The 15,301-nt window shown below is 52.5% G+C and overlaps 4 protein-coding genes across 4 annotated transcripts in view; 2 read left to right on the forward strand and 2 right to left on the reverse strand.

Annotated features, from left to right (window-relative positions):
* The window catches only part of LOC137907377 (RNA polymerase II elongation factor ELL-like), a 4,369-nt gene extending 4,351 nt beyond the window's left edge, over nucleotides 1-18 (forward strand). Inside the window, exon 12 of the mRNA XM_068751707.1 lies at nucleotides 1-18. This exon is cut by the window's left edge and continues 147 nt beyond it. Within this exon, the coding sequence (XP_068607808.1) occupies nucleotides 1-18 (18 nt within the window).
* An 856-nt stretch (nucleotides 19-874) lies between these two features.
* d2hgdh (D-2-hydroxyglutarate dehydrogenase) lies at nucleotides 875-3,579 on the reverse strand. Its single transcript, XM_068751708.1, has 10 exons — nucleotides 3,466-3,579; nucleotides 2,819-3,155; nucleotides 2,686-2,743; nucleotides 2,462-2,601; nucleotides 2,188-2,381; nucleotides 1,927-2,092; nucleotides 1,690-1,833; nucleotides 1,480-1,622; nucleotides 1,214-1,379; nucleotides 875-1,138 (listed from the first exon to the last, which is right to left on the reverse strand). The coding sequence occupies exons 1-10, from the start codon at nucleotides 3,466-3,468 to the stop codon at nucleotides 876-878; spliced, it is 1,614 nt and encodes a 537-aa protein (XP_068607809.1). The 5' UTR covers nucleotides 3,469-3,579; the 3' UTR covers nucleotide 875.
* A 393-nt stretch (nucleotides 3,580-3,972) lies between these two features.
* acvr1l (activin A receptor, type 1 like) lies at nucleotides 3,973-7,829 on the reverse strand. The gene is made up of 10 exons (XM_068752212.1): nucleotides 7,693-7,829; nucleotides 7,083-7,172; nucleotides 6,547-6,804; nucleotides 6,258-6,469; nucleotides 6,036-6,135; nucleotides 5,732-5,878; nucleotides 5,373-5,648; nucleotides 5,086-5,283; nucleotides 4,896-5,026; nucleotides 3,973-4,819 (listed from the first exon to the last, which is right to left on the reverse strand). The coding sequence occupies exons 2-10, from the start codon at nucleotides 7,159-7,161 to the stop codon at nucleotides 4,688-4,690; spliced, it is 1,533 nt and encodes a 510-aa protein (XP_068608313.1). The 5' UTR covers nucleotides 7,162-7,172; nucleotides 7,693-7,829; the 3' UTR covers nucleotides 3,973-4,687.
* Nucleotides 7,830-9,102: 1,273 nt separating this feature from the next.
* On the forward strand, nucleotides 9,103-14,938 carry otomp (otolith matrix protein). The gene is made up of 9 exons (XM_068752015.1): nucleotides 9,103-9,190; nucleotides 9,310-9,446; nucleotides 9,578-9,680; nucleotides 9,766-9,951; nucleotides 10,241-10,415; nucleotides 10,633-10,700; nucleotides 10,938-11,122; nucleotides 11,311-11,490; nucleotides 14,846-14,938. Exons 1-9 carry the CDS (start codon nucleotides 9,103-9,105, stop codon nucleotides 14,936-14,938), a joined length of 1,215 nt encoding a protein of 404 aa, XP_068608116.1.
* Nucleotides 14,939-15,301: the final 363 nt, after the last annotated feature.

The following is a 15,301-nucleotide window of genomic DNA, read 5'->3' on the forward strand; positions in this document are numbered from 1 at the left end:
GCCGGGGGTCTTTGGTGAGAAGGCGGGACATCGACCTGAGAGAATAATGGCTCGACCAATGGGCCACCAGAGACGCGAGGGGCTCCGAACCTTTAAACTCTCCCTCCTGGAGAAGAGCTGCAAAGCCCAAGACGTTTGTAGGTTCCCACCATCGTCACTCACTTGTACAGACCCAGAATGGGCTCTTATGATTGGCTGGGGAGCATCCTGGTGGGCGGGGCACAGACGTGAACCCATTTCCTGAAAGTGTTTCTACTCCTGATCAATAGTGTTCCACTAGTGTTGCTTTCCCGTTGGAAGAGACATTAGTTCTTGTTTTGAGCTGCAGGAAGCCGAGTTTTGTTATCGTCGTACAGGAAGTACTTTCATTGTGGGAGGAGCCTTTAAAGACCAATACAAGCGTTTCATTGCATGCGCTGCGAGGAGTAAAGCAGAAGTTCTGTCTGTTTGAAATAAATTCATTATTCTTTAGTTCATTTAGTTGTTTTATTAATTTCCAACAGATGAAGTTGTAATAAATCAGTGTGATTGAGGGGAAATATTGATTTGCCTTTCCATACGCAACAAAACAATAATACTGCACTCGTTGCCACGTTTAATCACTAATGATCGTAGAAAGAAAGATATGACAGAGGACAAAATGCACTCCTGATTGATTCTGACTTGTTTTCAGTAAATATATTTCTAGAGGTCTACAAACTTTAGCTGTTCTTTGTCTGACCCCTAGTGGTCATTTGCAGCCTGAACATCTAAATCCTGGAGCTATTGTGTGAAATCAGGAGAGAATAGGACAACCTTTATCTGTTACAGAGCAGCAGCAAGCACAAAGTCAGCGGGTTCACGCCATGCAGGACCAGCGGGGCGCCGAGCCCGGGTCATTTCAGGCGGTCGGGTAGAGTCTTGTACGGGTTGAGGATGCCCTTCGGGTCCAGCATGGCCTTCACTTGGGCCATCAAGGCCACAGCCTGGCTGGATTTGCTGTAGTAGATGTAGTTCCTCTTCTTCAGGCCCAGCCCATGCTCTGCGCTGATGCTGCCCTGACGGCTGGCGGTCCATTCGAACACGAAGGGCTCGATGGCGGCGAGGAGGGCGGGGTCATCGGCAGGAGCGGTGACGTTCAGGTGGAGGTTTCCATCCCCTTAAAGTAGCACAAATGTGGTTTGATGACTCGTGGACACCAGTCGGCCGTCACCCCCCCCCCCCCCGGCCTCACCGACGTGCCCGTATCCCACCACACTCCTAGCCCGGCCCCCCAGGTGTTCCCTCATGGCCGACACCAGCTGGTAGATCTGCTCCACCGGGAGCGAGACGTCGTACTTGTAGGTGACGCCTTCGTGGGTCAGCGCCTCCGGGACGCGTTCTCTCATCGACCACAGAGCCTGAAAAGATGACATCAGAACCAACTGGGTTCAGTTTGATTCTGAATTCGGTACAGAAGTATTGATTTTAGGATCCCCAGCATCAAACGACGTGCGGCACCTTCATCTTTGATTCTTCTGTTGCAACGGTCCCGTCGGTAACCAACGACGACGCCAGAGCCTCCTCTAAGAAGCTGTGGAGCTTCTCTCCATCGTGCGTCTGGTTGGATCCGGATGTTTCCATGACGACGTAGAAAGGACAGTCTGCCAGACGGAGGACGGACCTGAGCGTGTGTGCCTGTCGTTGTCTGATGGATGTGTGTGTGCCTACCGGCGATGGGATTGGGCAGCTTGAGGTGCGTATTCAGCAGCTTCATGCATTCACCGTCCAGAAACTCATAGGCTGACAGGATTTCTCCCAGCATGCATCTGCAGAGCTGAAATGTCTTCAGCAGCTGCTCGAACGTCTCGCAACCTAAAGTTGGAAGAGATCCGTTCATTGGTCCGTTGAGCCATGAACACAAATCAGCAGCCAATCACAGCGTGGGGGGGGCAGCAGGAGTCCTACCGAGGAGAACCACGTTGACGGACTTGGGTTTGCCCGGACACAGAGACACGGCGGTGATGACCCCCAGCGTGCCCTCTGACCCGATGAACAGCTGCTTGAGGTCATATCCTGTGTTATCTTTCCGCAGGGTTGCTAAGCATTCCAGGACACGCCCATCTGCCAGCACCTGAACACACGCACACACACGCACACACACACACACACACTCGAATCCCTTTTCCTGCTTCACACCGACGTTCCCGGTTTATTGGCTCCACCCACCGCCTCCAGGCCCAGCACGTTCCCGTGTAAGGATCCGTATCGCAGGAGTCGCAGCCCTCCTGCATTGGTCGCCACGTTTCCCCCGATGTGGCAGCTGCCTTTGGCCCCCAGGTCGAGCGGCATGATGTAGCCTCTCCCCTCCAGGTACTGGGACAGGTTCTCCAGAACGCAGCCGGCCTGGCAGGTCAGAACGCCTGACCGACGGAGAAGCGTCGGATCGGATCGGCCCAACTTGCTGCTGCTTTTATTTTGAAATGCCAGCTGGAGGACTCACCGGAGACGCCGTCAAACGCCAGGATTTTGTTCATCAGGGCGGTGGAGAGGATCACCTCGTCATAAACCGGCACGCTGCCCCCGACCAACCCGGTGTTCCCCCCTTGAGGGTTCACCGCCAGATTCCGGCCGTTGCAGTACCTACAGGAGGGGGGCCATCGCCGTTAACCCCTCGTGAACGCCTCGGCCGTGTATCCGTCCTCCTGCTTACGTCGTGTTCTTTACTTGAGGATCTGAGAGACTTCCTCCGTCGTCCGAGGTCTCAGCATCACTTCACTGGAACCTGCAGGAGAGACACCACAGAGTTGTGAGGAAGAACACCTTCATCGTCGGCTGCAGTACTTCCTGCCATCATCACCTCTCACTGACTTCAGCCAGTCCACGTTACTGGACTCCAGCAGGTCCGGCTCGGTGACGACTCTTCCGGGGAGGGTCTTCCTGAAGAAGTGCAAGTCCCCCCGGGTTATCCTGGAGAAAGGCAGCCTGTCTGGGGCCGCAGACGGAGACGGCTCGGGTCCATCTCCCCCGGTGTGGAGCTTCTGGCTGCGTGGGCCCACAGGTGGACGGCTGGCTGTGGGTGGGGAGGAGGAGGAGCCACGTGGGCTCAGGTGCCTCAGAGCAAGCCTCGGCTTGAGTGTTCTCTGGAGAACCCCCTCCATAAACGGAGAGACTGTACGTAGATTCAGCAGAACGGGCTGCAGAGAGGAAACGGGAAGAATCCCAAGTCTGCTTTGGGGACTGTTCAGCCGGCGGTCGATGAGCTGCTGTGAGGCGGAGCTAAGAAACGGCCTCTGCGCGCCGGGCCTTTACGTCTTCCGATGCGGTAATTTAAGGAGTAAATACAGCCCCGTGTGGCAGCATTATTACTAAACAAAGAATCTAACACCTCATTTTCTTATTCTTGTGAATTTCTCGAGGATCGAGTCGCAACCTTGATGTCTCATCCTTAGCCTAGCTTGATTAGCACAATGCTACCACCTAGCGAGCAGCGTTTGTTTTACTCACCATATCCGGTCACTGAATGACTCCGACTGTCTTCGTTTATTCCATATCTTAGCGCGAAACTGTCGCAAAGGCGAGTTTAGTTTGCTTGCTAACTTGTTACGTCATCTCTGGTTCATAACAACCTGCTGGGTTTAAAGGGTCAAAGGTCATGGGGCGAGACTAGACCATTCAGAAGCCCTGTAACAGGGTAGCCAATAGGCACGTTTGTTATAGACGGCTGTGCAGCCAATGACGTCCAGTAATGCTCAACCGACGTCACAACCAGGAAGTCGAGGAAAGAGAAAGACCAAATGATTTTCGACATTTAACCACGGATGTAATGTTCACGTTTAATTTGAATATAACACTAATCTCGGGATAATCTTTCTATACCTGTGCTGGTTTTAGAATATCATTTCATTAATTTCTGCTTCTTAAAGCGAAATAAAGAGCTAAAATGCATGTAATAATATTTTCATAAACAGGAAATGTTACATACAAAAACTATTATTTTTTGTAGAAGTTTGTCAAAGTTTTGTTACTTTTAAAATTAATTGAAGGTCCCATATTATACCTGTTTTCCACAAGTTAACGCTGCAGGACGGCGTCCCTCATATCTGTCTCAAACCACGACAATGATGCACTAAATATTTTATTACATGTAAAAAAAAAAGACACGATTTGACTCCAAAACAAATCCGGCACCGGTGAACACATCTGTAACGGCACACCGAAGTACTTGAATAAAACTTTCTGAACGCAGTTTCCCCGCGTTTTGGTTGGACAGAGCTGCATGATGGGAGCTGACGGGAACACTCTCAGGCCCGCCTCCTTTTCCGTCTTCATACGGGAGATTCTTCTCTTTGAACCGACCACAGTGAGTTCATGAAAGCGAATCACGTGATTGTCTCTGAGCAGAAGGTCACAAACGCCGGCCTGGGTGGGGGTGTCAAAAATGGGTGTTAAAGCATCAGGATGGGAGGGGGGGGTTGTCCAATGAGCCGGCCCTCGTTTAACACCCGGTAACAGTCTGCAGTTCCGCTCAGCGGGACGCGTCGTCCTCGACGGTTTTGAATGTCTGCGTGTTCTTGGGAGCCGGAGAGAGGGATGTAGGAGGAACCACGGTGAAAGCGAGAGAGCAAGAGGAGGATGAGGCTGAATCCAAGCTGAACCACTCGTTTCCTCCGGTCTTCTGTCCGTCCCACTCGTCGCAGGTCCTTTAACGGACGCCGCTCCGCCCCTCTCATGACTCCTTTCCCTTCTCCAGAGAGCTGTGAATCTTGTCCAGAGTCTTCTTGATGCGCAGGGCGGTCAGCCTGGCGGAGGGGTTCTGGTACCAGCACTCCTTCATCAGCTTCACCAGAGCGGAGAGAGTCTGAGGGAGGAGAGAAACGATTGGCTACCACCCGCAGCATGGCGGCAGACTCTCTGGTGAACGGTGAAAGACTCACGGGGTCCGAGAACCAGCGGTTGGGAATGAACGGCCTCTGCTGCTCCAAACAAACCAACTTCCTCATGTCCTCAAAACTGGGGTCGTTCGGCACCTGGTCGTAGAACGGCGGCTTGTACTCCTCGACGATGCCTGGAGAATCAGGATCAGAACCGCCAGAACCGCTGACCGTGTCGATGCACGCGACTCACCGTTGCTGTATGTGCGCCTGCCGATCTCCCACAGCACCAGCCCAAACGCCCAGATGTCCACCCTCTTATAGGCGTCGAAGCAGTCCGCCTGAACGGTCTCGTCCAGCACCTCCGGCGCCATGTAGCGCTTGGTACCGACCTTGGGGTTGTTGCCCACGTCCAGCAGGTTATCTTCCTGGGAGTGCGTCACAGCCAGGCCTGAGAAGACGCAGGACGACACGACTGGTCTGGCGTCCTCGTGGCTAACGGATCGCTAGCATGGATGGAGGTTACATTGGGACACTGACCCAGGTCCGCGATGCAGCAGCGAAGCTCCTTTGTGACCAGGATGTTCTTGCTCTTCAGGTCGCGGTGAGCGATCGCCGGTTTCCCCTCCGTGCCGAAGATCTCGGTGTGAAGGTGCACCAGGCCGCACGCTATCGACGCCGCCATCGCCAAGCCCTCCGACGTCTCCACGGCGACCCGCTGCAGGTAGTCGTAGAGGGACCCGTTCTCGTGGTAATGGGTGATGAGCCACAGCTGCGTGCTGGAGTTACGAGACGTCATGTCAGACGCCATGAAGCCTGGAGGAGGAGAAACAGACGAGCCCAACGTGAACGGCTTTTCGTCATTTGCTTGTATTTCAGGTCAGCATCCCGAGACTCACCCAGGATGTTCTCGTGTCTCAGCAGCACCGTGTTGTAGATCTCGGTCTCTCTGAACCAGGACTTCTCGTCTCGTGATGAGAAGATTTTTACGGCGACGTTCTCCCCCTGCCACTGGCCCCTCCACACCTCGCCGTACCTGCCCTTACCTGGAAGACGAAAAGGTAAGCGCCGTTTGATCTCTGTGTGATTGTGCAGTCTGAGCGGACCTTCAACCAAAGACCCCGACCCGCACACAGCCAGTCCTACAGAGCGCTTACAGTGCAAAAAGGAAGGAAGAGAAGCGCCCGACAGTTCCTGACCTACCTATACATTCCATCAGGCTGATCTGACGGGCCACGGTTCTCTGGACCAGGAAGGGAAGCCCAGAACCGCTGCCTGATGTACACGAGTGGTCTAACAGGTCCTGAAGACAAGCACACATGAGATGACACTTTGGAACTCATCCAGCGCAGATGTTGGGAGTTTACCGGATCATCGGCGTTATTATTTCTGAACAGAACCACAGGGATGAGCTCTTAACCTCACCGCTAAAGTGCTATCTCCCACACTGGAGGTGATGAGACCGTCGATGGTTCCCTGCTCAGTGTCGAACTCCTGCAGCCTCTGCAGACGCCCGTGGTGGAACCTCCTGCAGGCCAGAACGGACACCACAGACAGCAGCCCCAGAACCACGACCGGGCCGAGCACAAAGAGAACCACGGTCTCCACGCGATACGGAACCGGCTTACCTTCTAGGGCTGAGAAAAATAGAGGTGAAAACTGAAGAACATTTGACTTCCATGCTAACAGGACGGCACCCTTGTGTAACATCCACCTGTAGGCAGCAGAGACATCAGCGCGCTCCTGGTGGTGTTGCTGTTGCACATGTTCTGGGAGCAGCAGAAAATGGCCTGGCGGGAGGACGGCGCCGTGGAGCAGTGCAAACGGATTTTCTCCTGCTCCACCAGGCAGCCACGCTCAAAAGCCACCCGGCGGCCGCTGCTGACTTTGACGGAGGAGAAACACTGCGTCCCGTGGCACAGCATGTCCTGGAGGCAGTTGGAGGTATCACACAGACACGCCAGCTGTTGATCTGTGGAGGAGACGACAGGAGCTCACAACACAGCGTAGAGAGAGAGAGAACAAGCACACTGTGGTTCCAGATAAAACCGCAAGACAGAAAGAGCTCTGTTAAAATGTGCAGCAGAAATTCATCATCATTGGAATAATCTATAACTATTACATCTTAGCTTCACATCATCCACCTAAATTCAACGAATGATTGATTCCTGCTGTGCAGCTGCTGCTCTTGATCATCTCAGCCTTCACCAGACAACAGGAATACAAAGTAGAGAGAACTGAGCACCCCACCTGCACCCTCAGCCGATGTGTGCGGGGCCTGCAGCAGGAGCAGCAGGAGCAGGAGGAGGAGGAGGAGGAGGCGGTGCATGGTTCAGTGCCCTGCCAGAGGGAAGAGCATCCAGACAGAGTTCATAGAGCACACAGCTCCCAGAGGATAATCACATTTACCCACTCCATGTTTTCTAATGGTCTCTGTCCTCCGTTCCTTAGCTAAAACACATTACTGGGCTTAACGGAGCCTATATATTTAGAATAAAGTAATCTGATCACGTGTTTAGCTCTTCAGTGGTTAATTACGCGCTAATTACGGTTAATGGTAGATACTATGAATAATAATAATAATACCATGTCCTAATCAAGCTAAAGCTTTACATTTCAATGTCACAGCTTCCGGTTAGGCGCGAGGAAAACGTGCTGCGCTAACAGCAGCTTGTTTGCAAACCTCACACGCTGCAGGACGTTTCGCTTTCCGCGGCTAACAATCGGTTTTATTGGCCGGACACTGGCGCCAGACAGTCGGCTAGCTGCTGCCGTTAGCACCGCTAGCTAAGTCAGCAACAACACAATAGGCAGCCGGGCGAGGGCTGCCCAAAAGAAACGAAGTAAACCTTCCGGCTACCTGGCGCACTTTAAACACAGCCTCTAAGTCATCCCGCGGCTCTCTGCGCTCCGATCAAACATTTAGATTCGCTTATCAGCGATGCGAAACGCCGAAAACGAGACTGCGACCCGGCCCACCCACTCCGCTGTCTTCCCTCGACGTCAACAAAACAGAACAAGCGAGTTGCATTGTGGGGCGGAGGAGTCTTTTTTTTTTGTCTTTTTAAATAAAGTTTTATTTCAAAACAAACAAATATACAAAGAGTTTATAAAGGTTACATACCAATGTACCAAAACATTACATATATTCAAATAAATTGTAGGTGATGCAGATATTTAAAGTTGTTGAAGCCTTTTTGTTGGTTTATTAAACACCAGAGGTTTTGCACGCTGTATAATAAACGAAACTATATTAAACCATAATCAAGAAAAGGCAATTCAATTTATTTAGAAAATCGATGGATGGATTAATGAAATTAAAATACATGTAAAAATAATAGAAATTAGCAGGACATTGCAATGATTTTATCGTCTAAATGTCAATTTAGAAGAATAAAATGCTAAATGGGGAATGGACTGAACTTATATAACACTGACCCCCAGGGTTCATGCACGAAGTAGAACGAGCCCTAAAATGAGATAAGATAAGATAAGATGAGTGGGAAATTCTCAGTTTTACAGCAGCAAAGGAATAAAATCAATGCATATTAACAAGTTTTAAAAATATCTTGATGCATCCTCCACATGTCCCTCCACCCGTCTACAGCTTTTAATTTAAAGAACACCAAACTTTGAATGTTGTTGTTTAAACATCACTTCATTAGTTAGTTTGCACTGTTTTTCTAATTCCTGGTCGGCTCAGAAACATTTCCCTCAGGAGCAAAAAAACCCAAAAACGCAGAGTTGCATCAAGAAGCCAAAATGTTTTCCATCCTCCGAGTCCTGTGACCGGGAACAAGAGCCGGCGCTGTTTCTTCCTGCTCACCTGGAGCTCCCGTCTCCAGCCATGCAGGTGAAGCGAGACCCAGCCGGGTTCTGTTCCTGAAGCACGGCTCCGGCACAGAGCGCCATTGTCTGCAGCCGTTTTAATTAAAGACCCAGGGGTGAGCCGAACTGCCCCCCATCCCTGCGTAGCCCCAAAGCTACCCTCTCAGCTTTGGATAAATCCCAGCAGATAATTAGAGGTTGAAATGTAATCCTGCTATCATGGTGGAAGGAGGATCTGCTCAGGATCCGACTTAAGAGGCAGGGATAGAGGAATAATGTGATGTTTTCTTCTTTCCTTCACCCACCTCTTACCCACTCGCTCCCCCTCTTTCTGCCTCAGGTCCAGGTTATAGGCGTGATAGGGGGTAGCTAGTGAACTCCTCCACCTGCTCCTCATTTTGTATGAGAGATCGTCCTGAGGAGATCTCCGACTAAAGCCGACATGGAGCATCCAGAGAGAAGACTGTCTGCAGCCTTCCTCATCCTCCTTCCTCTCTTATCCATCAGAAGTGTTGCCAATCTGGCTCCAGGTACGTCCAAAGCAATATTCATTTCAGACTATTATTAGTATGCAAGGCAGGGATGGTGCATTTGCTCTTCTAGAGGAACATTTGTACTTAATTTTCTCTTCATTTGCACCTCTGTTCAGTCGCCTGGTGTGTGTTATCCGACGCCGAGGAGCAGAAATGTCTGGACTTGGCCGGGAACGCCACGGCTCTTAACATCAAAGGAAGTTTGCAATGCGTCCGCGGCCTGGATGCCAAAGATTGCATGAATAAAATCAAGGTACCTTCAAAATGCGGGCTGGGAAAGGGGATTCCGTTTCCTGGTTTGTAATCAGACATGATTCCAGCTGCGTGCTTCTAACCTCACAGTCTGAGGTGGTCTGTTTGGAATAATGACGTGCTTCTTGTCAGAATGGGACAGCAGACGCCGCCTCCATGTCAGCAGATGACATCTATGCCGCCGGGCTCTGCCATGCGCTGGAGCTGGCTGCGGGGGAGTCCCACAACGGCGTGGGTAAGTCCAGGCTTGAGCCCCCGGGAGTCAGAAACATTCTCACGGGTCTGTGCTTTGTGAAACCCCCCCCCCCCCCCCCCCTCAGACAGCATCAGCTACTACGTGGTGGCGATGGCGCGCCGCTCCTCTGCCGACCTGTCCCTGCTGGAGATGCACGAGCGCAGCTCCTGCCACCCCGGGATCCGCACCACGGTGGGGTGGACCGTTCCCATCGGCTACCTGGTGAACACGTCCCAGATCAGCGTCGGGGAGCAGTGCAACTTTCCCAGAGGTGAGGCAGGGGAGGATGGAGTGTGTGTGTGCGTGTGTGTGCGTGTGTGTGCGTGTGTGTGTGTGTGCGTGTGTGTATCAATGAACAGAGGGACACATCAGAAGGTCAGTCAGGAAGAAGGAATTCTGCGTAGCTTCATCCTAATGGCCGAACTTCGAAACCATTGAAACCAGTAAAGAACCCCATTTAAAGATAGAAATGGGGCCGGCGGTCGGTCCGATGTGACCCCGTGTTCTGAAACGCAGGATCTGGCTCATCCCTGTCCTCCTTTCTGTCCGTTCTCCTCCAGCTGTCGGGAACTTCTTCGGCTACAGCTGCGTTCCGGGCATCAAGGAAGCCCAGCATGACCCGAGAGGCAACAACCCCAAGAACCTGTGCGAGGCCTGCATCGGGGACGACAACGACCGGCACATCTGTGCCAACAACCGCCGGGAGAGGCACTACGGGGAGGCCGGGGCGCTGAGGTAACGGGCGCCGCTCTCCACATGTAAACTCCACGTCGGTTTACATCTATTCCAGCCAATGGTCTCCATCGAGGCAGCCAATCAGAGCCTTCTGATCATTGTAACAACACAGCCTCAGCTCCACTCTCTGCAGGAACGCCGATTACAGATAATTCAGCCGCGCTTCAGCCGGTTCATGGGCTGAGATGTCAGCAGACATGCACCTTTTACGTTTCAGGTGCGTGGCAGAGAACCTCGGCGATGTGGCCTTCATCAAACACACGACCATCTTTGACAACGCGGACGGTGAGGGTTCACAGACACACACACATCCAGCACACACACGGTGAGGGTTCACAGACACACACACATCCAGCGCACACACACTGCTCCTCTTTGGCTCCACCTAATCAGGATCAGTCCCACCGCCACGCTACACGGGCTGGTGCAGGCGAGGAGGGACAGTTTGACCCCGGGAAGAGGCACCAATGAACGGAGGTCAGAGTGTTTCCCTCCCTCCCCCCCCCCCCCCCCCCGACCCAGGTAAGAACCAGGAGTCCTGGGCCCTGGACCTGGAGCTGGAGGACCTGAAGCTGTTGTGTCCGGACGGGACCGAGGCGGGTCTGCACGAGTACCAGCGATGCCACCTGGCAGCCGTCCCCGCGAACGCCGTGGTGGTGCGCATGGAGTACAAGTGTCACGTCTGGAAGTACCTGGAGCGTTTACAGGTGTGTGTGTGTGTGTGTGTGTGTGTGTGTGTCTCATGTCTCTGTGGAATCTGTTTTACCGATCAGAAGGCGGGTTTCTGCTAAACTTTCATCCGTCTTCCTTCTGTGTGTGACACACACACACGCACGCATACACACACACACACACACACACACACACACACACACACACACACTCCCTGATGCAGAACGCTTTTGGAAACGCCACCGAAGGCTTCAGCCTGTTCAGCTCAGCGGGCTACGGCGCCGCCGATCTGCTCTTCAGCGACGCCACCCACCAACTGCAGAGGATTGTGGGTAGCTACACGTCTTGGCTGGGCCCAACTTACACCACCATGCTGCAGGCCTTCGAGTGTGAGGGTAAGAGAGTGTGTGTGTGTGTGTGTGTGTGTGTGTGTGTTGCCACTGCAGCTGTTCTCATTATCACCCTTTCTTTCCAACAGGCTTCTGCTGATGAAACAGGAGGACGACATCCAGCGCACCGACTTCCACCCATCTCTGTCCCCCCTCCCGACCATCTGTCCCTCTGTCCTCCCCCACCAGTGTGTCTCTCCGTCTCTCACCCTTTCTGCTTTGCTTCTCGTGTTGTGTCTCCTCCCTGCCTTACTCCACCCTCTCCTTTATTCCACATAAACGTATCCTGACTTCTTGGGAGTTAAAGAAAGTTTCAGATGATCTTTGATGTGAAATGTTCCGACCCTATCGCTGCCGTTCCACCTCCCTCCCTCCTCTACCAGGGCCCGTCTCTGGCACTGAACAACTGGGTGCTAGTAACTGAGAATTCTGCTCCTACAGTTACTGTGTGAGCAAACACTGCTTTCCCAGAGCCATTAATGCTCTAATTGGAAGTCTGGCATATGACACTGCTGGTGTGTGAGTGGGAGAGGGTGTGTGTGAGTGGGAGGGGGTGTGTGTGAGTGGGAGGGGGTGTGTGTCGCCAGGATTTCTCCTTTCCCATGGCTCGTATAGCGATTCTGGATCACTGCATTCTCACGTCTGGCACAACGGGCCGGATTATGTTGGCCTACGGTTTACAGTTACACCGAACCGCTAGGAGAAACCGGATTAGGGCTTCGTGCTGCCTTCACTGACCCCTGATTGATTTTTTTTTTAAATTGCAATGGTTGTATCTCTAAAATGTGCTTCAAAACGTAAAGGGAAATGTGAAGTTTTTCTGTTTTACTACAAATTGACCATTTATATTAAAGGTTCTAACCAATCTTGGGAAGCTCTGCTAACAGGAGGATGTGGTAGAAGCAGGAAGTAGACAGCAAAATGTGTATTATTATCAATAAATGACCAAATGTATTGGAAGAATCACAATCAGCTATTTGGGGCTTATTTCTCCCACATTTTGCATCACAAGGCTCAGAAACTTAGGCACCAACGGGAGGAAGTTCTCCTCAAACTGCGATTTCTGGCCTCATCCTGAGAAGAAAGAATCGAAATGCAGGATGCCGGAGGCGGAGGCAGGTACCAGCAGGAAGGAAACCCTCTCCAGAGGACTGTTTCACCAGAAGAAAGGGTTTTTGTGCCTATTTCTGTCCTGCTGATTTAACTCTGTTCCACTTGGTGCTGTTTGTTTCAGGCTCCGTGTAAATACTCCCCTTGAATGTGGTTCCCCCTTATTTCCCGAGCAATTAAATAAAGAAAAGCTCTTTCTTGCTGACTTGTAATTATCCTGAAACGTGACTTGACGTGATCTGTGGAAGTGGATTCCGTCTGTTTTCTATCCATCGCTGACTTCCTGATTTGGGATGGGGAATAAAGGAATCTCTTCGAGATGGCTAACATGCTAACAGTGCAGATGAATCCGTGCAGGCGTGCCTTTAGCTCAGCCGGCGGGCGGGTGATGGAGCGGACAGGAGACGGTTTGACCGAAGCTTGTGAGGCGGAGAAAGGAGGGATGACAGTGATGGAGGGAGAGAAGACGAGAACATGACAGGTAATCCATCAAAGGCGTTACTGTCATTATTCAATTACCACCAGTCCTTAGCACGGATGAACCCGACACACACACACACACACACACACACGCACGCACACACACACACACACACACGCAGTGGGAAGTGGTACTGATCTGATTGCAGTTCCTCTTACAATGGGTGGGAATGTGCTGTGTGGGAGGTGAGGGGGATGTGGAGGGAGGCGTAGGGAGGCGTAGGGAGGTGATGGGGAGGTGGGGGGAGGCGTAGGGAGGCGTAGGGAGTCGTAGGGAGGTGATGGGGAGGTGGGGGGAGGCGTAGGGAGGCGGGACCCGGGTCTTGGCACCACTTCTTTGTGCTTTTGGTGCAGCAGACCCTTACATCTCTACTCCTTCCTCTCTCACATCCTCTATCGCCCCCCCCCCCCCATCTCCTGTTTCTCCTCCCTCCCTTTGTCTCCTGAACCAGGAGGCGATAAGGAACAAGGAGTATGATTAGATGACACTGGGTTTATAGCTTTGCTCCCATAACGCTCCCAGATCGCTGCTGCATTGATGGTTGAGAAGTACACGCGCGCGCGCGCGCACACACACACACACACACAGTGGAGCAGTGCGTGTGTGTAATCACACGCTGACCATTAGGGGGCGCTGTCTCCTCTCCTCTCTCTGTGATGGCAGGCCATTAATAACTTGCATTCTCGTTGTCACGAGTGAAGCGTGAACCTCGCGCTGGTTTGAGGGCAAATAAAGGATGTTTGATGTGTGTGTGTGTGTGCGTGTGCGTGTGTGTGTGTGTGTGTGTGTGTGTGTGTGTGTGTGTGTGTGTGTGTGTGTGTGTGTGTGTGTGTCAGTGACGTGCGGTGGGGCTCATGTCTGGTGAGGCACAGTCAGATTTACTAATAAATGAACCTACAGCTTGTTCATCATTTGATTGGCAACATTTAACGTGTTTTGTTTAAAAATTCGTACCAGCATTTTTTACATCCTGTCACAAACCTGGCTCATCAGTTTATGACAAAAAGGGGAGACCACACATAATCTGCGTATTTACAAGAGATTTAATAAAATTATTCAACTCTGCGTATCAGCGTGCGTGCAGCGTTGAGTGTGTGTGGGTGCGTGTGTTGATCAGTTAAAGTTTAACTGATGTTTATGTGAGGGTCATGTTGCTGCACTCGTTAACGTGCCTTATTACGCACACCTGTTTCTGCCTCTCGCTCCTGGACCTGCGGCGCGGGGATTGGCTGCGGTCACCCCGGGCGCACCTGAGGCAGATTGAGCCAAATCGCCACCAGCCCTCATAAGCCCTGCTCCGCCCGCTGTTCCCCGTCGGACTATTCTTCGGTTCCCGTCTCTGCGTGCAGCACGTCTTTCTGCCGCTCCCCGTCCCCGTCCCCGTCCCAGCCCCCGTTCCCCGCTCCCCGTTCCCCGCTCCCCGTTCCCCGCTCCCCGTTCCCCGCTCCCCGCTCCCCGTCCCCGTCCCCGTCCCCGTTCCCCGTCCCCGTCCCCGTCCCCGTCCCCGCTCCCCGTTCCCCGTCCCCGTCCCCGTCCCCGGGTCTCGCCTCGTCCTTGCCGACCGCAGCTGATCCGTGCGCCCGGGCCCTGCGTAGCGTTTTTTTTTTTTGTGACCGGTTTTTCTTTCTCGGCTGTGTTTTTTGTTATATAGATATTTTCTATCTGCTGATCCAGAAGAACCGGAAACGTGGCTCCGGCAGCTCAGAACCATCCAGATCACACCCAGAAGGTTGGGAGCCTGAAAGCAAACTGGACCCCCTGGGGCCTCTGGATCACAGGTGTTTCCGGAGGAGGAGTCGGAGCCGCTTTACTTCCTGGTCCACTGGAGGCCTGCAGGCGTCTCCATCCGTGAGGAAGATGAAGCTCACTGACCTGTCTATCGGGCCGATGGACAGGTCTTCTGGCGAACGTGACGGGAAGTTGGTGAGTTTGTGTTTATGTTGAAACAACAACAAGGAGGTGAGTCGATGTGTTTGTGTTGGTTTTATGCTCCCTGCGTCTCCTCTCTCTGCTCCTGCGATCCATAATGAGCGTCGCAGTGTCGCGGGAGAAGGAGCCAGCAGGCTGGACACTGGCTGATGCAGCGCTAACGCTATCTCTCACACACACACACACACACAGCAGTAATGTATTGTACAATAAGTGTTTCCTAAACTCAGCAGTGCGCTCCGTTTTGGCAGAGGAGCAGAAACACAGCAGAGGAGGAGGCGCAGGATGAGAAGGTGATTAAATAG

Source organism: Brachionichthys hirsutus, chromosome 18, assembly GCF_040956055.1.
Source record: "Brachionichthys hirsutus isolate HB-005 chromosome 18, CSIRO-AGI_Bhir_v1, whole genome shotgun sequence".
NCBI classification, from domain to species: domain Eukaryota; kingdom Metazoa; phylum Chordata; class Actinopteri; order Lophiiformes; family Brachionichthyidae; genus Brachionichthys; species Brachionichthys hirsutus.